General features: G+C 39.4%; 2 protein-coding genes across 2 annotated transcripts; both read left to right on the top strand.

Moving 5' to 3' along the window:
* The first annotated feature begins 1,148 nt into the window (after positions 1-1,148).
* On the top strand, positions 1,149-5,007 carry LOC103719211 (NADPH:quinone oxidoreductase-like). Its single transcript, XM_008808336.5, has 3 exons — positions 1,149-1,312; positions 1,409-1,600; positions 4,489-5,007. Exons 1-3 carry the CDS (start codon positions 1,207-1,209, stop codon positions 4,791-4,793), a joined length of 603 nt encoding a protein of 200 aa, XP_008806558.3. The 5' UTR covers positions 1,149-1,206; the 3' UTR covers positions 4,794-5,007.
* Positions 5,008-9,325: 4,318 nt separating this feature from the next.
* LOC103719212 (NADPH:quinone oxidoreductase-like) lies at positions 9,326-15,838 on the top strand. The gene is made up of 3 exons (XM_017845739.5): positions 9,326-9,574; positions 9,650-9,841; positions 15,299-15,838. Exons 1-3 carry the CDS (start codon positions 9,475-9,477, stop codon positions 15,601-15,603), a joined length of 597 nt encoding a protein of 198 aa, XP_017701228.3. The 5' UTR covers positions 9,326-9,474; the 3' UTR covers positions 15,604-15,838.
* Positions 15,839-16,275: the final 437 nt, after the last annotated feature.

Here is a 16,275-nt window from a genome sequence, read left to right as displayed (position 1 = left end):
CCACTTGCCATTCCCTTACCTCTCTCTCCCTGTGATTTAGATTTACTCAAGATGCAGAAATTATGTACATAGGATAGACAGACATTTAAAGAGGCTTTTGAAAGCTTTAGTGGAAGATTTATAGCATTGTTCATTGCAGATGTGGGCAGCCTAAAGTGGAGACCTTGGGAGGACTGTACTGCAACATTAGATTGTCAGTAAGACCTTTCGAGGCCGTATATGTATTTTCAATTTGTGGACTTTGCATAGGAATCTACTTAATTATTGATTTTGCAAGAGAAGATTCGTATTTGTTTTCTTGTAGTATGCTATACTTTATGGATCCTCGGACAACTTCGCCCCAAAGTCTAAGTACAAAAAGAGCCGTACCTTTAAATTTAAAGTATTTCACAGACGTTTAGACAAATTTTGAATATCCAATGTACAAGTGTCTAGAATACTGATTGTGGTATACTTGTATCTAAGATAAAATCATTGAGAAACCCCCAATTTGTAGCAATGGCAGATCTAGGAATTTGGGTGGGGTAGGGGGGCAAATAGGTAATCAGCTGGTTGAATATCATTGAAAGAGGACTTGAACTTGGCTGGTCGTCAATGGCAACTCTTCCAAATGGTATATTCTGACTACAATTTTTGAACCTGAGATCTCAATTTGACCGATCAAATGGCAATACGTGATGGTGCAGATTCACATGTTCGAAACCAATTTGACCTTGTGCACCATTTGAATCTAAAACTTGTTCTAATATTCTAACTCTCATCTTCAGTTACAACTCTTAAAGAAATTACATATAAATGAAGAGATTCACATAAATTATGCAAAATCCACTTTCAAACATCTCTGAAATAGGCATGGGAATAAGAGATTCGCATATTCAAAAAAAAAAAATAAAAAATCCAGCAGCAGACAAGTTGAGGTGGCCATGCTCATGGGGGCTCCACCAGCCTCCTCGGTGTGCGGTCTTTGCTTTTGAACAAAGGAGCCGTCCAAGGTAGAATAATCGAGACTTCTAACTTTCTGGTCATCCATGGCAGCAAAGGAAAAAAAATAAAAAAAACCAGGGCATATGTCACGGACCATGTCAGCTTCTCAAACGATTCTTTGGCAACCACGGAAACAAAAACGCATCACGTAACATGAGATCTTTATATATACCGCGTATGCAAGCTTGGTGGAGCGCAAGATATATAGAGAATTAGGAAGAGATGGAAGCGGCGGCGGCGGCGGCGGCGGCGAAACCAGCCATCAGGGTTGCAGCCATCTGCGGCTCCCTCCGCAAAGCTTCCTTCAACCGCGGCCTCATTCGCTGTGGTCAGTAGTCGCTGCTTCTCTCTCATCTATTTCTTATTATTCTTCTTCTTCGTTTTGTCTCTCTCATGCTTTCTAACTTTTTATTCTGGAATGAAGCCATTGAGCTCTGCAGTGAGTCTATTCCTGGGATGCGGATAGAGCATGTGGACATCGAGCCCCTTCCCTTCTGCAACCCCGACCTCGAGATCGATGGCAAGTTTCCGCCACCTGTGGAGGCCTTCCGACGCAAGATCCTTGAAGCTGACAGCATCCTCTTTGCTTCCCCAGAGTACAACTACTCCCTCTCAGGTAATGGTTCCTGCTCTGGTTTTGTTCAATTAGTTATTGAGTCGAGTGCTAGTTTCGATGTTATGTTCCATTCTTCTCATCTTTATGAATGATTGAGTTGTTTTGCTTCAGAAAAGGTTTCGAAGCGGGTTCTACTAGACAAATGGTAGGGAAGAACTATACTATCTTGATGTGCATGACAATTTAATGACAATTTAATGATGGGGTAACATACTGCAACCAGTTCTTGAAATGTTAATAAGCGACGAGTAATCGAAGAATGCATCAAATGTGCAATGGTATTCATCACCAATTGTCATAATGAAAAAAGAAATGTGAATCTTGACATCATCTCCAGAATTAATCACTTCAGATGATAGGTGCTCCTAAGTTATTTCTTACATTAGATAGAAGCTCAAGTAATCTGAAAACTTTCATTCATGTTTCGATTCTAATATAGATCCAATCAAAAAGATGAATTTGCAAAAAGGTTTACATCCAACTTGGAAACAAGATTCGAATTTGGTTTTGGATTTGAACTTCTTTCCATACCTTTCTTAATGATAATCAGCAAAGGGAGGATATCATAATGTTCCAGAGGCGAAGGTCGAGCCCTGAGCTGACAAGTAATCTTCCTAAGACCAAAGAAAAGGGATTAGAGGAGAAGGGAGAACAAAACAAGAAATTCATTATGTTTATTACTCTCTCTTCTTTCCTTTTTTTTTTTTACTGCCCAAGTGAAATAGGATATGAGAACTGAAAGGAAGTTGGGCGCCCTTCTCCATGGGGACCATATACTTCACTTGCCACTAGCATGCAAACTTGAATAATTGATTGTTGACTAGCAATGATTGAGGAAAATAATCATATGAAACAGCAAAGATGCTTAGCATATAGCCTCCTGAAAAAAACATAAATTACAGCAATCAATCCCTGCACACCCACCTAATGAAATGTTTAGGTACCCTTCAACTCAAGCCAATCGACAAGTATAAGATCTGACTCTACATTCTACAATGTCCATTATCACCTCCATTTGGTGCAAGATTACATTCCAAGCAGGATATAAGCAATAGGACTAAATGTGCAAGTGGATGATGTACCAGATAATGAATTCCTGAAGTGCCAACTAAATCCTCAACCTTACACATTTAATGTGATTGTCTGATTTGGCTAGAATTACAGTTTTATCAAAAATTTCTCCAAGTTCCTCTTCAAGGAAGCTGATTTATCAAGTTATATCTAGAAATAAGTCAGGAAAAAAGCATTGTGGTTATGAAATACAGTGGTTGACCATGGATTGTTGTACTATCTCGAACTGCCAATTATGGGGCCTACCATACTATACCGGATCGGAACCAGTATGAAACTCATGTTTGGGTTGGTACATTCCCCGTATCGCTCTGTACTGAGGCATATTGATCTGTATCGAGATATATCGAGATACAAAGTGAGAAAAATGATTTGATGGCTGTTTTGGTATGAGGTACATACCATACCATACCGATGTACCGTATTGAATTGATAAGGTACTGGTATGGTAATCGGTACTGAGATTGCGAATCTTGGTTGACCTACTAAACCTTCTAGTATATTTTCATGAATTCTCCTTGTTGAAATTCAGAAAATAAGACCAAAACTCGAAGCCAAAAATGTATTGGTTTGTGGAACCAGAGGAAGTCCGACATGTGAAATTGATTCTATATAAAACTAACAATTAAGGTGCAAGTCATCAGTTGTGAAGAAGCTTCCCTAATTTGTTGTGGCACACCAGTTGGAGCAACTATAGGTGATTTTTGACTTTTTAACTAATCAAAATTTCTGACTGCACAAGCAGAAATACTGGATTTGAGCTTGAAACAAGTAGCATGCAAAATGTAATGTTTTGGTGAAGGTATTCCAGACATCTATACCCAGTAGGGCTGCTCGAGTCAGCCAGCAAAACAGCATTGGCCTTGAGATCCGAAAAGACAGCAAGGTTTTGGTGAGAAAGTGGTAGAGTTTTACAAGAGATGACAATGGAGAAGAGAGAGGTGACAAGAAAACCAGGATTGGGATTGCATGGGGATCGCATGGAAACTCTAGATAATAGAACATGATCAACTGTCGTTCCAATTGTCAGCCAAATATTTATAATTAATCCAAGTTTAGTAACTCTAACTACTCATATTTGATCACATCTAGCTAGACACTCAGGAATTTGGATTGACTCCCATTAATGTTTGTCTTTTAACCTCACACAAGGCTATCACAGGCTTTGCTTGTCACCTTGATGATCCATCAAGTTTGCAGGGGCACAGTTATTAAGCATGTTTAAGCTTTAAACATTTAAAATTCAACATCTAATTCTGAAAAACTTTCAATGGTAAAATTTACAGAGAACAATATATTCTTGATATTCACTTCTCTTGGGAGAAATTGTATTTGAGAGCATTGTCAATGAAACCTAGCATGGAGATATCAGAACTGGAAGTAAACATGGCATGATCTGTTAACCGTACAATCTATGAAGAACAATTTTTTAAGTATTAGATAAACATTCAAACCTTTCCAATTGATGCCTCTCCTATTCCAAAAGAGCTCAGAACATTTACTAGATAAAAGGACAACTCAGTTCTGCTCAATTTTCTGGTGTATCTTTAATATTTTGTGAACAGAGCCATTACGGCTAGCTATTTCTAGTTATAAATCTTATTTAATCAATCTTTTTTGAAATGTCTAAGAATAATATCAAATATAGATCATGCTTTTACATAGAACTCCTAATATTCATGTTTTTCCTTCTACAAAGTAGCAGGTATGTTAACATTTGTGGACCTGGACAATAAGCAAATACAGAACTTTACTGTAATCCATCCCTATAAGCATGGGAATGCTGTTAAAGTAATTCCATTCTTGTTAATTTGCAGCTCCTCTGAAGAATGCTATTGACTGGGGATCTAGACCTCCAAATGTTTGGGGGGACAAGACTGCCGCTATAGTAAGCGCTGCAGGAGGCTCTGGAGGAATACACTCACAGTACCATCTGCGTCAAGTTGGAGTCTTTATTGATCTTCATTTCATCAACAAGCCTGAATTATTCATTCAAGGTTATCGGCCTCCAGTGAAGTTCGACGGTGATGGGAATTTGATAGATCCTGAAACAAAGGAACGGCTAAAACGTGTCCTCTTGTCATTACAGGCTTTTACACACAGGCTCAGTCGCAGTTCCTAAGTTGGAACTTTGTTGGACACCACAATATTCTAAATTAGTCTTCTCTGTTATATTTTATGTGGGCTTTTTTTTTGTGCTTACTGTTAGCATCATCTTAGTTAAATAAATGTCATTGAGGAAACTATCATTACATGTTTGTAAGTTGTCTCTTGTACTTTTTCATTGATTTTTCAGAAAATCTCTCATGGAATAATTCAGATTGGTATTTGAACTATACTTTTGGACTCTATGGCATAAGCTATAGATTTGGTACACAGAACTACCATAACTAATCGTTGCTGACTGTTCTATTCTCAATCTCTCGCATACTTGCCAGTCATGTATTATCTTGCAATGTCATTCTTGAAGTGAATTGGGTTTTTTTTCCATGTTTTTGTTCCAAGGTTTTCTATTCTACAATTTATTCTTTGTCTCTGACACCACAGGATGAAAAGAAAGTTGGTGATTGATGTACATTCTTTGCTTGGACATCAAAGACTTCGATATTGCTGGTATCATTTCAAAAGGAAATGTTGCAATTTCTAATTCTTATATATATATATATATATATATATATATATATATATATATATACACGGCAATGCCTTAATGTAACTTTTTCTATGATGAGCATTCTATCTGATTTTTGTCCAATACAGGCCATGCCGTGGTTTGCTTTTCCAAATGGAATAGTTGGTTGATGATTTGTATAGAACCTAATTGCATTAGAAAGAGCAGACTGTACATCTTCTGACAAAACAGCCTATCTAACATGCTTTGTGCCCTCCTTTGGTAATTCTAGTCTGCAACTGGGGTGCATGACAGATTTTGATAGTCAAAAACAAATTTACAAAAGATTCTTTTTCCACTTAAAGCTGACTACTTCAGTAATTTGTATGTGGGCAGAGCTGCAAATTCAATAAAACTCTGTTGAATATTTCCACTGCAGGAATTTTCTATGAGTAGTGTTCTAGAAAAATTATACTTGCTGTTGAGTGCCAATAAAAATGATGTTTAACGTGAATCACCTTTCTATCTCTTAGGAAAAGATTACTTTGTCTTATTGTTTGATGTTTGCTTTACATGCATGCTGAGTGTAGCGAAAAGCCGCTATATGCAGTGAGTTTGCTTAGGATCATCCTGTTTTTTGAGGTCTGCATAAGTTTTTTCATATGCGCTGCATAAACATCTTTTGCTCATTTACAGTTTCTGATGGTGTAACATGGCACTAGTGAAACATGTGCCACCTACACATGGCATGAGTGCAACGTCCACCCTTTCAATCCACCCATATGATAAACTTTTTAAGTTGGATTGTTAAGAGAAAATATGAATTGTACCATGAGCACATACATTTAGTATGTATATATGTGTAGGTTGACACTTCTCCTTGTCCGTGCTACTGTAGCACAACCTGAATGAGTGTTCGCTCGTATGGGCGTTGCAATGTACTCTGGCCCAATAGGTACCCGACCTGACCTGATTTTAATGGGACATATTTTACCCGATGGTAATGGTAAAAATTCGCTATGAACTCGAATCGGATATATATAACTATTCACAAATTTTCTCTCTATCTTTTGCCCTAATCGTTTCACTCGTGAGAAAGATTGAACATGTGAAAGTCTACATGCCATGATACTTAGTTGCTCATTTTTTTAGTTGATTTAGTAAGAGATATTTGACTTCTTAGTACCTGGGGATCCCGCTCTCCGGGCGCGGCGGTTGCGTAGCAGGGATTGCTCGTCCCTTGAGCTTAGCATCAGACACAGGTTAGAGGGATGACAGATGCATACACCATCGATGATGGGTAGGATCACTCTGGTTCGGTCAGTTCTTACTTTGCTCCCCACCTATTTACTGCCCAATTTCTTCATTCCAGTGGCTCCATTGAGGACTCTCGAGCAGCTCTTTTAGAACTTTATTTGGGGGAGGTGTCGTGGAAAAGGCGGTATCCACCTGATGGCATGGGAGATGGTGTGCCAGCCAACCAAGTTTGGTGGCTTGGGGGTGCAGTCTTTGGTGGCGAGACGGGAGGCTTTGGTGGCACGACACGCAGCTAGATTTGTGCTCGAGCCCGACAGTATGTGGTCTTCACTGATGAGGGTCAAATATGGTGCTTTGATGCTTGGTGTGCGAGCTGGTCGACACCATTCACCAGTTTGGAAGGACATGTGTGCTAGAGCCACGCTGGTGCTTCCGAAGATCATATAGGCTATTAAGGACGGTTGATCCATCAATGTTCTGGAGGATAGTTGGGTGACCCCGCAACCGATCGGTCGTATGCCGACCTTGGTGGACTTGGCGAGGCTGGCCGGATAAAGGGTTATAGCAATTTGCTGGATCCAGTTGGGGGCCAGTGGAGGGAGGGGTTGATTCGGGAGGCTTTTAGGGAGCAACTAGCAGAGATGGTCCTGGCTCTACCGGTTCCTTTCAAGGAGGGGCCTGACAAGCTGGTATGGGTGCTGACTGGTCGGTCGCGGGTGCAAGCCAGGGACCTACTTGATCTCATCCGGAGGAAGCCAGCTCGGTAGATTGAGGGAGGTTGGATTTGGAGGATGCAGATTCACCTGCATGTGCCGCTCTTCGTTTGGAAGATGGCTTAGGGTTGCTTACCGACCAGAAGCTTGCTAGTCCGACGAGGGATGAGAATTCCTCAGAGCTGTGTGGAGTGTAGGGATTTCGAGGAGACCATTGGGCATGTTCTTCTCCAGTGCTCTAGGGCCAGGAAGATGTGGAGTAGGTCACCAGTCCCTCTTCCCCCTTCAGTGGTATCAGCTCAAGATCTGGTCCACCTTCTGAGGGCCTTTATGCAGAGCCCAGTTCTATTGAGGCAGGGATCGAGAGGGCATACTTGGCTTATTATATATGGTTAGACCGGAATGCCGGTCTGTTCGAGCGTAGAAGGTCGCCTCCATGGCTGGTGGTGGATATAGCTATGCTTCATGCGGGGGAGGTCACCTCAGTTGCCGTTTTGTTCTCTTCTGGAATGGCTAGGGATATCTGAGGTACTCTTTCTGTTGTCACAGCACTCAAGTTTGCCCTTGTTTTTTGGGTACCCCCATATCTTGGTCATCTCAAAGTGAACTTTGACGGTAGCATGTCGGTGGATGGAGCATCGGGAGGTGTTGGTTTTCTGGTCAGAGACCATTCTGGTAGGCTAGTGGCAGCTGGTGGGCGTCGCACGCCATGACTCACGGTAGTCGAGGCGGAGCTACAGGCTGCTTGGGAGGGTATATCTTACGCGAGGCAGATGCTTGGTGCCCAGCAGGTGTACCTCGAGGAAGATTTATCCATCGTGATTGACTGAATACGGGGAGCAGACCGGTATGGTGATGGCATCCCCTTATTCGTGAGACCCGTAGACTAGTGCAGGAGTTGGGTGCATTTTACGTAGTACATGTGTTCCGGAAGGTAAACAGGACAGCAGATTGGATCGCCTCCTTCGTTGCTCGGCACTTCAGAAAGTTTTTCTGGAAATCCGCAGTCGGCATACCCACTCCTTTGTACTCCTTACTTTTTTTTGATTTGGCAGGATATACTCACGTTAGAGTTATATGAATTGTCATTTTCACCAAAAAAAAGAATAATATTTGTATTTGTCATGTTTAAATTATTGTTAAAAATTTAGTTTTTTATATTATGTATCTTCGACTTTTATTTTGTTTAATATTATATAAAGTATTAAGATTTATTTTATTTATTTTTATTTGTTTGATTTATATTAAAAAATTGATTTATGTAGTTTTACCTGATTCGATACGCCTAATTTGGCGCAATTCAAGAGCACATCTTAAACACGCTAGCTATAAGATTATCAATTGTGGTTATTGCTTCTAACCTATGTTGGATTGAACACAGGTTCACGTAGGTCCTCACATATTCTAGGATCTTATGCTGTAGTGCTCTTGAACAGCATGGATCATGGAGTAAATTGGTTTGAATATTAACTCAAAAAGGTCATTGATTGGTGTCCTTCATACTGTTTATGCATCCAAAACCTCATCATATGTTCACAATTGGCTCAATTTATGGAGTCCCTAGTTTTCAGACACAGTGATTTGGCCCAAATCCTATTCTCGTCCTGGTTTTTACATGATTTCATCTGGTTCTTAAAAGAAAAGTAAGTATATTTATTTATTATTATTATTATTATTATTATTATTATTTGCTGAAGCTGATGTTTTATACAAATTGAATACGAATACATCTAAAAAAGTCAAAAGGTAACAAGTACACCGGGTAATCCCCTTTTTCCTAGCCACAAGATCTTCTCAGAATAATTAGCAACATATGAGGTTATTCAATCTGCTGCTCTATTGGCCTCACGATATACGTGTTTTGCTTGCAGTATCATCTCATCATTGATCATGGTCTGAATATTTTTAAGCAGCAGGTGGTGGTCGCCCACTTCCTTCATACTGTTGAATCTAACTAATAACTGTAGCCGAATCGTCCTCGGTCATGATAGCATGGGCTTGCAGCTTGTGCAACGCCTCCTATATGCCAATCTAGACTGCTCGCAATTTCGTTCTAGAAACTGAGATATTGAAGCTTTGGCAGCCCCAGCTGCAGTCAGTCTGGAGTATATCCATCCAGGCCCAAAGATGCGCAAAGGAGAGCACCGCTGCGGTATGTTAGACTAATAGCGTCGCAGCAGAAGTGGAAAAAACCCAAGAATTTGGTCGATAAAGAAGGAACGATGGCAAGAGCGGCGCTGGCAGCCGAACCCACCATCAAGGTGGCGGCAATCAGCGGCTCCCTCCGCAAAGCTTCCCGCACCCGTGGCCTCATCCGCTGCGGTCGCTACTCTCTCTCGCTCGCTCACTCTCTCCGACTGTTCTCTTCTCTTTGCTGATTTCTCTTCTTTGGTGAAGCCATTGAGCTCAGCAACGAGTCCATCCCTGGGATGCAAATCGAGCACGTCGACATCGAGCCTCTCCCCTTTCTCAACACCGACCTCGAGATTGCCGGCAAGTATCCTCCTCCTGTCGAGGCCTTCCGCCGCAAGATCCGCGAAGCCGACAGCATCTTCTTTGCTTCCCCAGAGTACAATTACTCCCTCTCAGGTATTTTTGGATTCTTTGGACAGAAATATCAGTTTTATTTGTTCTTCGGGTCCACTTTTCATCTTCTTGTGCACTTGGGTTTCGGGTCGGCGTACTGGAATGGATGAGTTTTTTCGAATAGAATTGATAGGGAAGAACAATGCTATGCGTACTATCAGGACGATTCCTTTGGTTGCAACAAGTTTGCAAATTCACATAACCATGTAGAATCTGGAAGATCCCTTCTAATTCCATGCTACCGTGTTGGTGCGTAACAAAAGAGTGAATAGAATTGTGCTTAGGAATGACGTCACTCATTTTGCAATGAAGATGATGTTATCTTTGAAATCATCTCAACATAAGCCGTTTGAAATGATAAACCCTCATTCTCTCACCATGATTGTTGATAAAGCAATGCCTTTTTTGTGTTTCATGTTTAATGTAGACCTAATATGGAATTTGATTTCATAAAAAGGGTTAGTTCCAATTTTGAGATCGGATCTGGATTTTGTCTTTGTTCCTAAGAGATCATCAAGAAGGCACATCAAATGTTTTAGAAGCCATGATCAAGTTTTATGTGATGGAAATAATCAGCCTAAAATCAAAGGAAAGGTAGGTTAGAAAGAGAGGTCGGGGAAGAAGAAAAATCTGAATTTCATCACTCTTCTTCTTCCAGTTCTAAAAGAACCCAAAATTGGGATCCAAATTAATTGGATGGCAGGGAACAAAAGAAAAAAGGAAGAATGATGTTAATTCTTCGAGTGGCTAGTTAAGAGTGAGCAAATGGCTTGCTGATGGAAAGGCTAGGCTTTTCTTCTCTTATATTTTTGTTCTTCCTTTCCTCGTCTATGCCTTTTCTTCTCTCCTTGGTTGCTAAAAATGAAAGATTAGAAATGTAAGAGAATAAAAGAAAATGAAACAAAAAAGAAATTAGGAATGTCCTCAAGTTTGGTTGAACTAAGAAAATAATAAGACAAAGCGAGTTAAGATATGGTTATCTTGAATGACCTGCTCATTTGTCGATTCTCTAAAAGTTGCAACTTCTTGGAGAATTAAAAGAATATAGGCCTTGGAGAGAAAATTTCAGCCATTTATTTCTTCCCTATTTTTTCCTCCTATTTTTCCATATTAGTGCCAAACAATGGAACAGAAAGTTCTTCCATGATAAACTTTCTTGCCTTCTGCTTTGTTAGCGCTTATTTTATATTGCTTTTGTTTTCTGTTTTTGTTTTCAAAAACCCAAGAAGAAAAATGAGCTTGACTGAACAACATGTATGATGAAACCCTTTTGCTTTTTAAATTCTTTGTAAAATCTTTAAACTTTGAACTTTTGGTTGCAAAGGTTTATTGCTTTCAAAAAAGAGTGAAAATAAAAGCAAGAAACAGCAGAAGTGTTTTGGAAATGCTATCTTCAACAACAATCTCCTTGTGATATTTTAGTAATTTGTAGTGTAAAAAAAAACAAATTCAACAATAATCAGTCCGTTTGAACTAGGTGGTTCCCACATCTGTGGGCAACCAAAGGACAATGAGAAGCATTTCTCCTCCTTGAAGAAAATGGAGCCTGTATGCTTGACTTGAAACTAACATCCTAACTTTGATGTAATTGTTAAACAGGACTAGTTAACAACGAAGGTAGGCATACTAAAGACAATGGTAAGATCTAATTTCTACCGTTCATCACATAGATGGTTAGCATAAAAAGCCTGCAAAAACATGAAGTTAAAAGTAATGAGCCCCACATACCTAAACGATTGGTTAAACACCCTTAAAGCTCAAATCAGTCAACATGGTAAGCATAAATCCACTCTATCCATCGTTGTGCTCCTTATCCAATGCAAACTAGATCAAATTCTTAGCATAGATTAGAAATTTGCATCAATGTAAATGGCACCAAGGAGGATATAAGCAATGACTTAATTCAAGGATGATGGAAAAGGCTATGAATTCTTGAAGAGCCAAGTAACATCTTAAGCTAACATTTCTAGGAGACTATGTCCCATAAGCTTGGAATGATACTTGGATAACAAATTTATGCAATATCTTTTACAAGGAAGTTAATTTGGTGAAAATATGTCTTGGAGTGATGATGAAAAGTGATCATTTATTATTTCTTGGGTACAATGATTTACCTCCAACTTTTCTCTTTTTGTGAATTCTTAATGACTTTGAACATTGCAAACCAGAGAACAAGGACTAAAATTTGGAGCAAGAGGTCACTTGGTTGGTGGAACCTGAGCAGGTTCTAATGGGAAACTAGGGTTAGAGGGCAAAGAAGATTTCCTAAGATGTTGTGGCACCAAGCAGCCCTATTGATGATCATTGTTAAGTAGGTCCGTAATTATGATGCATTTTATATGATTAAACTCTCCAATTTAATCTGAAAGTCTGGAGCCTGGAGGAACCACCAGACATAAAGATATTAATTAGATGAAGTTATAAGTTAAGAAAAAGAACCCATTTATGAATTATGATTAATGTATCACTAACCATATATTACAAGTATTTTCCCACTTAGTAGGGGGTTAGCTGGTAGATATGGAATTTTTTGATATGATGGATAACATACTCTATGCCTGGCTAAGGGAGTCTCTCTCTTGCCTTGCGGTCTTGTGTGGACAAGGAACACCTTATATCCTTTAATTCTTCTCCTTGCTATTTCCTCGTCTCTTCCTTTCTTCATTCTTCTTCTTCCCTCTTTCTTCTTCATTCCTTTTCTTGTAAGGTGGTGCTTTCTTGTGCCCTTGCTTTGCTAAATACGAGGTGGATAATCTATGATTTGTAAGGGGGCTATCGAGGCAATGAGGATGCTCGCATGGGTAGTGTTGAAGGGTGTGATATATGACGAGACATCGGGTGAGCTTGCAAGTGGTGGAGGCTGACATGATGGCATTGGTGTTGGAGGTGGTAGGTTATCTGGTGTGACAACATGGTAAGAAGGCATAGCGACAAGGAGGTAGGTGCTTGAGTGGAAATGTGGAACCTTGCCTAAGGGTGATTCAGACTGAGGAGGACTGGTAGTTGGAGGCTAGATATACACACGCAATGCCTAGCTTAATGTGAAGGTTGGAGAAAGCTATCAGCAGTGGGATGTTTGGTGATGTTCTCGACATAGTTGAAGGTGGAAAGGAGGATGGAGAGGTCGACAATGACATAGGTAAAGGAGATGGCCAAGTGAGAAGTTTTTGCAATGATAGAGCTTGGTGATGATGCCAAAGTTGAGGCACAGGATTTGACCAGGGAGGCAATAGAGTGGAGCTAGTGGAGGAGCTAGGTTGATGGAGGAGGTGAGCACAAGGGTTGGGAAGCAGAGTTGTCTTCCTTTATGATGTGGAAATGCTGCTTTGAGGCACATGGCAGCCAAGATCCTTGCAGCTCCTTGGATCTGTTGAAGGTGGCTAACAAAGCTGGAGTCCAATTGGATCCTGTTTAACTTTAGAATTTATGGTCCAGTTGCACTGAGTAGGATGGCCTCTATGGTTATTGAACTAGTCACCATTTTGCTTAAAAATCAATGCAAAAAGAACAAGAGGTAAAAGATGAATGGATATCTTACATCATAATGCTGATGAGAATCTTTTCATAAGAAAATCCTCTTGCAGCATGAAGACAATTGATCTTGTTTAGAACTCGTAAGCACAAGGTCCACAATCTCGATATCGGGTACTGTATTGATACTTTATCGGTTTGGCATAGTATGGTACGGTACGGTACATCCCTGTATTGAAATAACTCTCTAACTATTTTTTCAATTTTTATCTCGGTATGCTTCGATACAGGTCGGTACACCTCGGTACGAACCAGTATGCGCCATGGTATGCCTCGGTATAGACTAGTACATACCTCGGTATGGAGCGGTATGTCTCGGTACGGGCGGTATGAGGCTCGTACCAACTTGAAGTTAAGTTTCGTACTAGTTTTCTTCCGGTACGATACGGGACAATAAAGCAGACCATGCCTAAGCATATTCACCTTATGTTAGAAATTACAAGCTGAATGCTAGTATGTATGATGTTATCCATAAGAAAGTTTTCATTAGACATGAAGCCTGGTATGGATAAGAACCTCAAACCTTGTATTTTCATGGTTTTGTAATTGCAAAATGTGAGCATACCTTCCCTCGTTTTTAGTTTTTTTTTGCAGTTGAGTAAACTATTATGCATTATATAGTGCTACATGGTTGCAATAGATGAGCTTGGTAATATAATAGTTATATGTTGTATAATGAATAGGAGTAACATATAAATTTTATGAAGTTAAAGGGCATAAAATTTCTTAATATGGTAAATTTTCTGATAAAGCTCAAAAGTACACAATAATATATGCATTGCAGGCAACAAATTTCAATACTTGAGGACCATAGGCCTTTAACGGATGTATATGCATTATTAATATTATGAAAATGGGAACCATTTCTTTTAGCATGAACGCTTGTGCAGTAACTTCTGGCATCAACGAAAAATTAAGACACTTCCAAATAGCATACAAGGCTATTGTGAAGTATTAATTTGCCTATATTTTTTCTATTTCCTTTTCTTTTGTTTTTTAGGTGGTGGTTTCCACTTGGGACTTGGCGTTAATATGAAAAAGCAACAAAAGCATAGCTATAGTCTGGATCCACCAAGAAAATAATCCTAAGATTTTAGCAGGACAGATTACTGAGCATGAACACCTATAGAAGTACTTAGTACAACATACAAGTAAAAGCTACATGATAGCAGACTTTGTAAAACCTGAGTGCCTTGGGCTTCTCTTTTATTTGGTCTTTCATTGTCATATTTATCAAATATTAGCTCCATTGAATTAACTTACTTAGCATGAAAAAGACAGAAGGACATCACATGCTTTTCTTGTGACCTTGATTTATCAAGTTTGCAAGGGGCACCCTATCAACCACTTTGAAAAGATGAACATTTAAGAAAGCACATCTATTCTGAAAAATCTTAGAAAGTAAATTTTACGGAGAAGAATAAATTCTTGATATTCAATTCTGGTGGCAGACATTGGCATTGTTAGTTAAACCTAGCAGGAAGGTTCAAAAGTGGACTATCTCTGGCATATTCTATTAATTATACACTATACACAAAAATTTTTACCAATCAAATGTTTGAACTTTTTTTAAAGGATGTTTCTCTGTTTTACAATGATTTCTCAGCACTTTTTTTAGATTGAAGGACCATCCAATGATGAATCTTGGATTATTTTTTTCCTTCAGCATGGTGATTATAGTCAATTGCTTTTTAGTTATAAAAAGCCTATGTAATTAATCTCTTCTGAATAACATTGAAGAATAATATCAAAAGTAAATCACTATTTTACATAGAATTCATGATATTTTTGGTTTTCCTTCTTACATAGTCGCTGATATCTTGGTCATTGGATAACTGGGCGGCTTACAATTACTGAGAATTAGTATAGTCTGTTCCTGTAAATCATGTGAATGCCTTCAGATTAAATACCTGCTTTGTAAACATGCAGCTCCTCTAAAGAATGCTATCGACTGGGCCTCTAGACCCCCAAATGTTTGGGCAGACAAGCCAGCAGCTATAGTAAGCGTATCTAGTGATTCTGGGGGTAAACAATCACAGTACCATCTGCGTCAGATCGGCGTCTTTCTTGATCTCCATTTCATCAATAAGCCAGAATTATTCATTGTAGTGCAGCAGCCTCCAAAGAAGTTTGATAGTGATGGGAATTTGATAGATCCTCAAACCAAGGAACAGCTAAAACAAGTCCTTGTATCATTACAGGCTTTTACACACAGACTCCGTCATGATTCCTAAATTAGACTTGGTTGGGCATCTCGATTTTGCTTCTTGCTAGCAATGTTGGAGTTACAATAAGTATCATTGAGGGAACAAATCATTACTTATTTGTGATGTATTTTGATGCCAAATGTTGTTTTTGTTCATTCAACTGGCTGTTTGGGTACTTTTTGGGCGTCTATGACTGAAGGTGTACGTTTGGTGTATGGAGCTCCCGCAAACATCTGACTATTGCTGATTGTTTGAATTTGAATCTTTTGTTTTTCTTCTTTTTAGCAAAGAACTCATCTCGTGTTCTGGCCTATCATGGATAGTCTTTCAGTGTCATTCTTGAAGCGGATTGTTTTCGTTTCATGTTTTAAGACAATAAAGTTAAGAGCACCTCTCCAAGAAACAAGGGGAAGGAGACCTTTGTGTTCGATCTTTTTTTTTTTCCCCTACCAATTCGTTGTTACCGAGGCTCCTGCATGGGATGACGCCAAGGTGGAAATAATTTGCCCGAAATATACCCCCGTTAACGTTAGCTTGCACGAAAAAGGCTTGAATACTCGATGGACGGGTCACCCACATTGTAGCACTTCGGTCGTTAAGAATTCAGTTTAGACCGTTAGCTTGTGTTTGACCATATCTAAACTAGATACGGAATCCAATTTGTTCTAGGATTTGGATCCAACTTGTTCCAGCTAGCAT

This window comes from Phoenix dactylifera, chromosome 8 (assembly GCF_051530095.1).
Source record: "Phoenix dactylifera cultivar Ajwa chromosome 8, Ajwa_hap1_PhDact_Kaust_v1.1, whole genome shotgun sequence".
In the NCBI taxonomy this organism is placed as follows: domain Eukaryota; kingdom Viridiplantae; phylum Streptophyta; class Magnoliopsida; order Arecales; family Arecaceae; genus Phoenix; species Phoenix dactylifera.
This window is presented reverse-complemented; position numbering and strand designations above follow the sequence as displayed.